At 35.7% G+C, this 12,165-nt stretch overlaps 1 protein-coding gene across 4 annotated transcripts in view; it reads right to left on the reverse strand.

Annotated features, from left to right (window-relative positions):
• Positions 1–2,319: 2,319 nt before the first annotated feature.
• The window catches only part of SLC44A5 (solute carrier family 44, member 5), a 426,185-nt gene continuing 416,339 nt past the window's right edge, over positions 2,320–12,165 (reverse strand). For 2 of the 4 annotated variants that reach the window (XM_011936934.1, XM_011936935.1), the window contains 2 exons: positions 11,707–11,791; positions 4,682–6,931 (listed from right to left, as the gene is read on the reverse strand). In XM_011936934.1, coding sequence (XP_011792324.1) covers positions 6,819–6,931; positions 11,707–11,791 — 198 coding nt within the window. In that variant the 3' untranslated portion in view covers positions 4,682–6,818. Of the gene's footprint in view, positions 4,043–4,681; positions 6,932–11,706; positions 11,792–12,165 lie in introns of those variants that run through there. The other 2 variants (XM_011936933.1, XM_011936932.1) reach the window with 2 other exon arrangements.

Here is a 12,165-nt window from a genome sequence, read left to right on the forward strand (position 1 = left end):
TAAATGATACTCCATGTCCATGAATAAATGAATTCGCTTTTTTTTTTTTTTTTTTTTTTTTTTGAGACAGAGTCTCATTCTTTTGCCTAGGCTGGAGTATAGTGGCACAATCTTAGCTCACTGCAACCTCCGCCTCCTGGGATCAAACAGTTCTCCTGCTTCAGCCTCCTGAGAAGCTGAGACTACAGGTGCGTGCCACCACGCCCAGCTAATTTTTTGTATTTTTAGTAGAGACGGGGTTTCACCATGTTAGCTAGGATGGTATCGATCTCCTGACCTCGTGATCTGCCCGCCTCGGTCTCCCAAAGTGTTGGAATTGCAGGCGTGAGCCACTGCGCCCGGCCTCACATTTGTTTTAATGGAGGTTGGCTTTGTTTTCTGGATGATGATTGATTCACTAATAACCAGAAGTAATTCAGCTAGGTCCAGAGAGAAATATCTTTAATGCCCATTTTTAGCCCTAATACGGGAGGTAACTTCGAAGAAGTAGTTTTTTCTGTTTTTTTTTTCTCTCTCTATATGTGTGTGTGTGTGTGTATATATATGTGTGTACATATGTATATCTCACATATATATATTTGGTTTTTTACTTACTTTATTTATTAGACCTAGATAATGAGAATTAGATAAGACCCAAAGTTGTTAATATCTATGGAATGTGCATCTGCTATATTGATTTTTTCATTAATGATTTATTGAATTGTATTCTTATATCTATATTTTATTATAAAACAATCATTTGCACACACCTAAGGTTAACATTTGCAAGAAACTGGAAAAAACGTTAAGATGTCATTTCATACACTATGGTCTGCAATAATGATTTTAGTTCAAATTTGTCCCCATATCTTTTGCCAACAAAAACTGATTTATAAAGCATGTTCCCCAATCCAGAACCAGATAATACGGGAGATAATTACTATGCCTGGTTAGAGTTTAAGAACAATTTCCTGAGGCACCACTTGTAAAAGTGAAAGAACATACATTGGAATGAGTGCTAGTCAGCTGTATGCTAAAAGAAAAGTGAGAAATTGTTACACAGAGCGTTTTCCAATATCAGTTTAAGAATTACATTGTCCCTGACAATGCCATAGAACCTTTCATAGTGTGATTTTTACTATACAGACACACTAACTCTTTTTAAGCTCTTTAGGCACATAGAAAAACCAAATTAATCATTGCACAATTGTATATCATTTATTTACCAACATAAGTGCTTTATCTAAAAGTAGGCGTCTTTAAGACATAAAGCAGAATTTGAATTTCTTTTGGAAACCACATATTATATTTCAAATAAAAAAGAATAATTAGCTATATTAATACAATATCTTATTTTATTATCTTATTATCTTATTAATGTGTTCTTATTTTAAAAGAACACTGAAAACTGCAAGATCATTGTTCAATGTTTTCATTGAAAGAAATCCATTAAATTTTAGGGCTGGGTGCAGTGGCTCATGCCTGTAATCCCAGCACTTTGGGAGGCCAAGTCGGGTAGATCACCTGAGGTCAGGAGTTCAAGACCAGCTTCGCCAATATGCTAAAACCCTGTCTCTACTAAAAATACAAAAATTAGCCTGGCATGGTGGTGGGCGCCTGTAGTCCCAGATACCTGGGAGGTTGAGGCAGGAGAATTGCTTGAACACGGGAGATGGAGGTTGCAGTGAGAGGAGACTGTGCCACTGCACTCCAGCCTGGGAGACAGAGCAAGACTCCGTCTCAAAAAAAAAAGAAAAAAAGAATAAAAAAGAACAGAAACCCAGTAAATTTTAAATAATAATTAATTTTGAAGATTTAATATATAATTCAACCTAGGAAAAGACACCAGTATATTTGTTTTAAAATTTAGCCTAACATAAATCAGTGATAGTTATGTTTAATCTTGCTTTAGGAAACTACTGTTAATTGGTGTTCATATCCTTTAGGGCCTCTAAATTTACACCTGCCTTGAAAATAATGACATTTTCTTCCTGTAAATTTTGACAAAATGAAATGAAGGACTGAGCAAACCTTTAGCAAATAAAAACAAAGAACAACTGACTAATTTAGGCTTTAAAAAAAAATATGAGTTTTTAAAAATTTTTTTGTATCTCATCCATTTAGCTTTGACTTATTTCCTTTGTATAAGTTATCAGTTTTAGTTATTTGATTTGTCAATGCACAGCTGGAGAAAAGTGGAAATTTTAAAAATATAAATCTAGATTAAAATAAAAAACCCACCTAGACATTTGGTACAGAGAAGATACTGTCATAGTATAGTGGGTGTTGAAAGCAAAAGCTTTTCTCTTTTTCTAGCTTAAATCAAAAGACAGACAGATATTTCTTATTTAAATCTTTATTAAAAGAAAAAACAAATAGTTTTAAAACAATAAGTAACAACAAATTTCATTAAATATTAAACATTTTAATTATCAAAGATATTTAGACAATACATTTCTAACATTTCTGCACAGCAGAAGCACACTGATTATAGAGCTCAGACTGTCATGTGCTCATGTGAGTTTATTTTTGGCATAAAAGTATCTAAAGTCACATTTAAACAAATGTGATAATATTTTATAAACTGATAGTAACTTACTGATGATTGATTCTCAAAGCTTTCACAAATTATCATCATATGATTGACATTCTCTTAGGGTGAATACTTTTATGAACTCTTTCTGTAACAGTGAGAAACCAACTGAATTAATTTCCTTAAAAGTTAGTAGTACTGGTAAAATTATTTAAAACTGAATTGAAAATTATGTTCCTGTTTATAGTAGCATAATACAACTAACATATTGTAAGTAAACTGATTTTTTCATACCAAAAGTTAGAAAATGAAGTGGCATATATAGAATAGGCTTTGATGAAAATAAATGATCATTTAAAAGGGAGCTATTCAGTACATGACATCTGTGAGCACCCTCTCGAGGAGTAAAGTTTCCCTTTGTAATTCCTAGAAGATTCCCTTTCCGGTCTTTGTAAAACACTGAGAAATGCAGTATTATACCTATTGTATTTTCAAAGATCTACTATAGAAAACATTTCATTTTAAAACTTCTCTTTTAGTAAAAAAAATAAATAGATAAAAGAAAGAAAGAAAGAAATCCAACAAGTGTTCTTTCGGGGTTTGTTTCTCCTTGCGTGTAGTACACATTCAGGAATGTCCACTAGGCGCAAGGGAAATGGTTTAGCTGCACAATGTATTCCATAATAGTGAGGATATCAAACAGAGCAAAATGACAAATGTTTTCCAATCAGTGAGCTAAGAGTGAAACAAATGCAAGAAGACTTGTTTTCATCACGAAACATTGCAAGTTTTAATTTTTTTAAAAACAATGTTTGTAAACTTGCCCATAAAAGCTGGGTAATATTAAATAGCCAGTAAGGCACTTTGTCAGAGGGCGAAGTAGTAAAGGCTGGATGATTGGCAATTTGTTTAAGAGGAAACATTCTATACTTAAAGAGAGCAAACTCTGAAGTGGGGCAGTCCTTTCACTGATTTCCTGTCCAACAAGAGTGGGAAAAGCTTTAAACTTTTTAATTTCACTTTGCTGACCAATTTTCCCTGCAGAAGAAGTCTTTTAGTTTTAATTTTAAAAATATATTAGGAGCTATCAATTTAAATAATGTATCATTTTTCAATCTAAGATTTAAAAGAATATTAACATATTCAGTATTATTTTCAAAACATCCAAGCCACTCTTTAAAAATGAATTACGAAACAAATGATCTTAGTATAAAAATGTTTTATGTTATTAACAATTCCCTTGCGATTTCTGATGGCTTCACATATTACAGTATAAGCTTTGGTATAAAACATGCAAATGCAAGCCAACAAGGTCGTAAATAACAGTGTTGCTAAACACAAAGCACTTATGAAACAAATGTTGCACGGACACAGCAGATGGAGAAAAGGTAACACACAGCTGTAGGACGACCAGTTTGCTCTTCTACTGCTGCTCAGTTTGTGGATTTTCCTCCTGGAAAATCTTCAGCAGAGGTTGACTCACGTAATAAGGTCTTGCAGCAGAACCATCATTTCTTTCTAAATCTTCCACTAGGAGGAAGAATGGTACAGAGTAAATATCAAAGCAGAACTGTAAGAGAAGTAACATCGCCATCTGCTGTATACTCGCTTTACAGCAGTTCAAAATCCTCTTTTTGTTTGTTTTTGTTTTTGTTTTTTAAACAGCATAGTTTGGCATCAACATTATTGTAAACATAGTTATGAGAAAACAATCAGCCCTTGTGATTATGTCAGTAGATATTATTTCATTCTGTGTAACAGGTCAGATTCTGACAATATTGCGTGTCTCTCAGTTGCAAGATTGAGAAAATAACTTTCACCTTCTTTTTTCAATTTACTTTCTAAATTACTATATTTGTTTAAAATTGATTTTGTTTTGCCATCAATAATTTAGATAGTATAGCCTTGAAAACTAATAATTGTGAAATTTTAGGTTTCAAACACATCCACTGCAAATTTTGAGGAACATTGCCCTGATTTTTCACAGTTTTTAGTTTAATTGCTTTTTAAGAAAATGGCTTCTAAATATCTTCTCAAAAACAATGCTCATTTTTATTCTACACACTTCAATTACACAAATAAGTAGTAAATGGAGAATATTTTTCTGACTAGACATTAGCTCATAATATAAATTGGCAACTAGTTTTATGTGTTGATTTATATTTTAATCAAGTGATTTTTCAACTTTTTTTTTTAAACAGGGTTTTTCTCTGTCACCCAGGCTGGACTGCAGTGGTGTGATCATGGCTCACTGCAGCCTCGACCTCTTGGGCTCAAATCACCCTCACATTTCAGCCTCCAAAGTAGGTGAGACTACAGGTGTGCGCCACCACACTTGGCTAATTTTTATATTTTTTATAAAGATGGTTCACCATGTTGCCTAGGCTGGTCTGGAACTCCTAGTCTCAAGTAATCTGTCCATCTTGGACTCCCAAAGTGCTGGGATTACAGGCGTGAGACACCGCACCTGGCCAATTTTTCAACCTTTAGGTGTATCAGAATCAACTAGAGAACATTATAGTAATTCACATCTTGGCTTACATCAAATCACAGTATATCAGAATCTCTTGGGCAGAGCACAGACATTTATAGTTACAACAAATTCTCAGGTAGAGGTCACTATTCTACTAGTCCTTTGTTGTGGCCCTTGTCTTGTTGAATAATAAAATAATAATAATCTAGAAAGATAAGTTGTCATTATCTGCATTATGCTTCAAGGAGAATAAGAATGCAGAAGACTCTGCCAAAATGTGAAGCCAACCGACACTTTTGAATACAATAATCTCAAGAATGTAAGCCAAGAACAAGCTAGTAGTCATTACACATTAAAAATCTTCCCTATTCATTGGCTATTGCTATTAATTAATCTGCCACAGAGTCAGTTTAAATCTAGGTTTCTACACTTGAAGATAATTAATACACATTTAGATCAATCCATAACACAATAATACATTTCTGACTCTTTTCTTCGATATATGGGTGCTATTCAGATCAACATGTTAGATCAACATGTTCCTTTCTGTCAATACATAAATAATCCTTATACACAAAGCTTACAGTAAAAGCCAAGAAAATACAAATTGATTCAATGCTCCTTTTGGGGTGCATTTTTACACGGTTAACCACATCATACACATTTGCACACAGAGGTTGGCTAGGCAAGGTGTGTGTTTGATTCATGCTTTGTTTTGCCATTCAAAACTTACGCATGACTATCAGAAACCTCAGGAGGCCAAGGGTGGCAGGTGGCAACAACTTTCCTCCTAAGCCCTGCAGGGAGAGAGTTCCTAACCTGCAGTATTTCCCTCATAAAGGTATTAGATGATGGAGGGCTGACAGTATATTTCCTTAGGGTAAAATCTGAATTGTCTTACTTTTCTCTTTCCTCACTGAAAGGTGAGACAAAATCAAACCTTTTGTAGAACAAAGCCATACAATCTCTTTAATCTAGAAACACAGGTATGCTCATGAAAAGATATAATCACTCTTCTGAAACAAATTCATATTGATTTTCTATATAGTGGGAATAAGAAATTTGGGTTAAAGACAAAAGGCATGAGTTATGTAACAATTTCAGTTTTGTTCAGAATATTTTCATCATGGACAGAGGTTCATGTTGTTGGAAATGACACTCCAGAACTCAGATTCAACTTCACTATAAACATCATTTCACTAAAACAGAATGGGCTCTGAAGGTTCCACAGTATTTTTTACCCAGTAATGCTCTCCATAGAACCTGTATAACATCAACATCTATGTTTGTTATGGACATGACTCACTGAAATATACTTCCTAGGGAACCATTAATACAAGTTTAATCACAGTTTAGAGAGTTGTCCACCAGCTCGAACAGTATAAATATAACCATAGCACCATATTTACAAATTTAGTACCATAGGCTGGTTAACTATAAATCAATATTTTATGGCTAATTAATTACACATTTATAGTGTTTTTAAAAATTGCCTGAATATCCTTTACAAATATACACTTATAAAAAGAAAGGCTATCAAAGTGCTGCAATGGAAACAGCACACTGAGTTATAAAAGTTATTAAAACACTCTCGGCTACAGATTTTAAAAAACATTTGACATTAACATTTTGATCTTTAGCTGGGACCACCGTCTATAAAGCAGACAGCAGCTAACATCATCAAATACCTGACACCTCAGGTGGTACCAGGTGCTGACTTTTTAGAATTAAGCACAGAAATTTCACATTACTCAAAAGCGACATTTCCAAATTACAATCAACCTAATTTACACAACTTCTACTTAAAAGTGAGTGACACTGTTTGGAGCTTTTCTACTCTTTCTGCTTCTGGGGAACTAGTTGCTTCTTTATCAGAATTCCGTGCAGGTTAGGGGTTATGAAGTAGGGTTTTTCTGTAGATCCATCATTTCTTTCCAGATCTTCACCTGTATATGCAGCAGCCAAAGCAGACAAAAGCAGCAGCAGCAGAACAATTATGCATATTTTTATAAATTGGTGGGTCGAACAGGGAAAAATCAGAAAAATCAATGTTAGAAAGTCAAACATAAGACAAATTAGTGCAGTTTACTTGCTGATGCTGGGCAAGGCAAGAAGCCTCAACCTCTGTCAGGAAACACTGAAACTTCCTAAATCCCTTCCACTCTCAAAGAGATGTATTTTGATACTTTAAAGGCTAAGAAGATATTCTATGTCCCTTCAAAAATGTCATCTTTAAATCCTGTAACTGTGCATTTCAGAAAGACATAAATTGCCAAATCTTCCGGGATGGGCTGAATAGGAAGTGTATTAATTCTGTGATAAATGTAGAATAATAACAGAATTTCAGACTTTCAAGTCACTTCTAATGGTAGTCCATACTGTAATATTACAGACGAAGACCCTGAGGCCCAGGGATATAAAAAAACTCTGCTGAAGTCAAAGGCTCTGAGGTAAATAGGATGAGATAGGGACTCAGCTTCTTGACACCTAGTTTTGTTCTTGTTCTACTTAACTATAAGGCACCCTGTCCTAAGGTTTTGCAGTCTTCCTCAGATTATATTTGAAAGCTAGTATCAATGTATTCTGACTCTTGTAAAATGTTAATTTACTTTTCAGCTTTGCTTAGGCTAATATTAAATTGATGACATGTTCACTGACCACCCACCTGCTGGGTAGTTGGGGGGAAGCACCAGAATTATGCTGAGAAACAAGGATACATTTGCATGAAATTAAGCCTCCTCCAGATATATACAGTTCACAGCAGATAGTAGATATACTCTTGGGAGTAGTTGGGTCACTGGTTTAGTAGATTTCTACTAGCCCTCACAGTGACCTTCCTCACATACAAAATGAAAAGCAAAGGAGGGAACATGATAGACGCTGATCATTTTGTTTTTTGTCCTTAATTCTATTTCTATACAATAGTCCCCTCTTATCCACAGTTTTGCTTTCTACAATTTCACTTTCTGTGGTTTTAGTTACCCAAGGTCCAGAAATATGAAATGCAAAATTCCAGAAATAATTTATTAATTTTAAAGTGTATACTATTATGAGTAGCATAATGAGACCTCAAACCGTCAAGCTCTATCCCACCCTGGCAGGGGATCCTCCCTTTATCCAGCATCACCTCACTGTCTAGGATGCCCTTCCCTTAGTCACTTAGTAGCCTTCTTAGTTATCTGTTGCAAGATCACAGTGCTTATGTTCAGGTAACCCTTATTTTAGTTAATAATGGCCTCAAATTCCAAGATTAGCATTGCTGGCAATTTGGACATGCCAAAGAAAAGCTGTAAAATACTTCCTTTAAGTGAAAAGGTGAAAGTTCTCGAGTTAATAAGAAATAAACGTATGCTGAGGTTGCTAAGATCTAGGTAAGAACAAATCTTGTTCAGTTTTTTGTTTGCTTGAGGCAAAGTCTCGCTCTGTCACCTAGGCTGGAGTGCAGTGGTGTGATCTCGGTTCACTGCAGCCTCTGCCTCTCAGGTTCAAGTGGTTCTGTTGCCTCAGCCTCCCCAGTAGCTGGGATTACAGGTGCCCACCACCATGCCTGGCTAATTTTTGTATTATTTGTAGAGACAGGGTTTCGCTATGTTGGTCAGGCTGGTCTCGAACTCCTGACCTCAAGTGATATGTCTGCCTCGGCCTCCCAAAGTGTTGGAATTACAGGCATAAGCCACCATGCCCGGCAGAACAAATCTTCTATATGTGAAATTGTGAGGAAGAAAAAAGAATTTTAAGCTACTTTTGTTGTATCTCAAACTGCAAAAGTTATGGCCACAGTGTAAGATAAGTGCTTAGTTAGGATGAAAAAGGCATTACATTTGTGGATGGAAGACATACACGGAAACATGTTCCAATTGACAGCAATTGAGTTTGGCACTATTAGAGAATTCTGGCATGTCCAGGGGTCTTGGAATGTATCCCCCATGGATAAGAAGGGATTACTGCTATGTATAACATAGCTATCTTGTTATTACTCTTAAGGTACAGGTAAGAAGTCTGGCCTGGATCACATTAATAATCATCTACCACTATTATTTTTTTCCCACTCTGGGATCAAGAATCTCAGCACCTTGTAATAATAACAAGATTCCATGTTTCTAAAAATGAAGTGTTTACAAATGGTTGGCATTGTAAAAATCACCGGTTTTCTGGCAGCCAAGATAATAGGAATCAATAAATCAATCAATCTACACATTCAGAATTTGGCTCAGGGCATCTTTTAAGAAGAATATTTTACAAAGTATGATGTTGCTCATAGTAACAGCTAGGGGAGGAAGAGAAACACAATTTAAGTTTCTTTGTTCTTTGTTATCACAGACAAGAATCTCTGTAATGAAGTGATTCATGTCAACATTCAATACACTGAATCAAGCTGATGTACCTGGCTTTCAAGGAGTTGGCAATTGATTAATAAAGATGGTGGAAAACATTTCTTACTGTCCAAATTCAAAATCAACTGCCAAACTTAAAATCAACATATTAGCCAAAACTTGCAAAGACTGGAAACTAGTAGGTTCCAGACATTTCCTGAAACAAATTTTGATAAGTATTTTCAGCTACAAGAATGGGGAAGGCCACACAGTGATTTCCAGGTATTGCTCCCATGATTAGTGTTAGAGATGAGAGGAGAGATCTTTGAGCATTCCAGAGCCCTGTCTCCATCGTGTTTTAGTGCTTAACCTTACTCGTGCTCCTTCTTCCATCCCATACTGAACTGTTTGTTCATGTGATGTTTTGTTGATAGATAGCTTTTCTTAAACCACTGAAGCACTAGGAAAACATTAAACATTTTAATTCCTGTTACAACCAGAGGAAGAGCTAACTAGTACATAAAGTTCTCCTGAATTCTTTGTCCGGTTATTGAGAATTGATTTTAATACGCTCAGAAACAAACAAACAAACAAACAAAAAAAACAGGCCAAACTATTTTCTAGGAGGTTTTCTTTGAATATATCTTCCTATAGTTATCTTCTCTCTTGATCCCAGTGTGAAGTTGGTGCTGTGGGTTACTCTAAAATGCAAACTGTTAGTTTTATACAAGTGGATTGCTCAGTAATGGCCTGTCAGAGAGTAAATGTTCTCTGTTTCTCTTAAGGGCAATGTGCTAAAGAAATAATCTCCCAGGATGTGTAGTTGTGCAGCTAACAAGTTCTGCTCTTTTACTTACTGACTCTAATTTCTGTTGTTTGCCAAAGAAATGGCATGGAAGCTAAGGGCCAGATTAAGCTTCTGCTAGATACTAGTTTCTCCAGGACTTTTCAGGTGAGGTACTAATATTTAAAAAATCATTTTTTTTCCTCAGAGCCAGGATCTTGCTGTTACTCAGGCTGGAATACAGTGACACAATCATAGCTCACTGCAGCCTTGAACTCTTGAGCCCAAGTGATCCTCCCACCTAGCCTCCTGGGTCGCTAAGACTAGAGGTGTGTGCTATGTGCCTGACATTCATTCATTCATTCATTCATTCATTCATTCATTCATTCATTTATTTATTTATTTAGTAGAGATAGGGTCTCATTATGTTGCCCAGACTGGTCTCAAGCAATTCTCCCCGTCTTGGCCTCTCAAGGCACTAAGATTACAGTTATGAGTGACAGTGCCTAGCCAAAAAAAGGAATCCGTATTTTGTGTTTGGGAGTTGCATATGCAACTATAGGAGCATCATGTATAAGTCAGTGATGAAAGCTCTAAAGAAGTATTTTAACTCTATGTATCAAAATTAATACAACTGTTTCCTAGAGGCACTCCTCTCTGCATCCTATCCATTTGTCATTGTGATGCACAGTTTGAATTGGCCCTATATGTCCTTGAAACCACTTTGTCATCTTGGCTTTATTAGAATTTATAAATCCTCTCCGTAAAGAATTCCACATATCTAGTTCCCAGAGTCCAGTTATGTCTTCAGTTCTGTTAATAAAGCATGGCAGAAGCCAGTCATTGTTATTTACTTAAAAAATCAAGAAATGAACAAAATAATTTCATGCTAACAGTATGCCATGAAGACTGAGGTTCATTTCAGTAGTTGACTCTTCTGTGCTTTGCAAACTCCATTCTCTTAGCTGTTAAGATTTCTTTTTAAATTCTGTATTTTTCTCCAAGCTTTGTTGAGGTGTAATTTTTTTCTCCAACTTTATTGAGATATAATTAACAAATAACAATTGTAAATATTTAAGATGTATAATGTTTTGATAGATGAATATATTGTAAAATGATTGCCACAGTCAAGCTAATGAACATGTCCATAACCTCCCATAGTTATCTTTGTGTGCGTGTGTGGCGAGAATACTTAAGAGCTTAGCAAATTTCAAGTTAACAATATAGTATTATTAACTATAGTCACCATGCTGTACATGTGAGTGCCATAATTTATTCATCCTGCATAACAGAAAGTTTGTACCCTTTGACCAACATCTCTCTATTTTACTGACCCTTCAGTCTCTGGTCAGCACCCCTCTACCCTGTTTCTATGAGTTTGACTTTTTTAGATTCTACATGTAAGTGAGATCATGAAGTATTTGTCTCTGCATCTGACTTATTTCTCAGGTATTAAGGTTTAAAGAACATCTACTAAGCAATACCTCTTTCCAGATAAACACGTTTTGTGGTTGCAGCCAGGTAATAGCAGATCCCCAAGCCAGCTAAGGACATGGGCCTTCACCATCTCACCTTTTAGTTATCCACTGAAGGGGGAAAATGCACACACATACTGAATACTCACAGAAGCAGATGAAAATTGTTTCAACACACATTGCATAGACGCTGAAGAACCCATGTGCAATCAGGTAAGACCCCAAAATGACCGTCTGTAAATGGATAAAGAAGAGAACAGTGTCATTTACTTTGTCCAGAAGAAGGATAATGCAGCTATAAATGAAAGCCATGATGAGAAAGTTTTGAAGTACTCTGTATGGGAAAAAGAGTTTAATGTAGAAACAAAAAGTTCAATGATAATGCTTCTGCATACTTGGTACTGAGACTTAAACAAGTTTTATTACATTAACTGCCTTTTTTTTTCTTTTTGGGAGGTACTATTTCCTTTTCTTTTCATTTCTTTTTCCTTCCTTCTTTCCTTCCTTCCTTCCTTCCTTCCCTCCCTCCTTCCCTCCCTCCCTCCTTCCTTCCCTCCCTTCCCCTTCCTTCCTTCCTTCCTTCCTCCCTTCCTTCCTTCCTCCCTTCC

The sequence above is a fragment of the Colobus angolensis genome, unplaced genomic scaffold (assembly GCF_000951035.1).
Source record: "Colobus angolensis palliatus isolate OR3802 unplaced genomic scaffold, Cang.pa_1.0 Scaffold158, whole genome shotgun sequence".
Classification (NCBI taxonomy): domain Eukaryota; kingdom Metazoa; phylum Chordata; class Mammalia; order Primates; family Cercopithecidae; genus Colobus; species Colobus angolensis.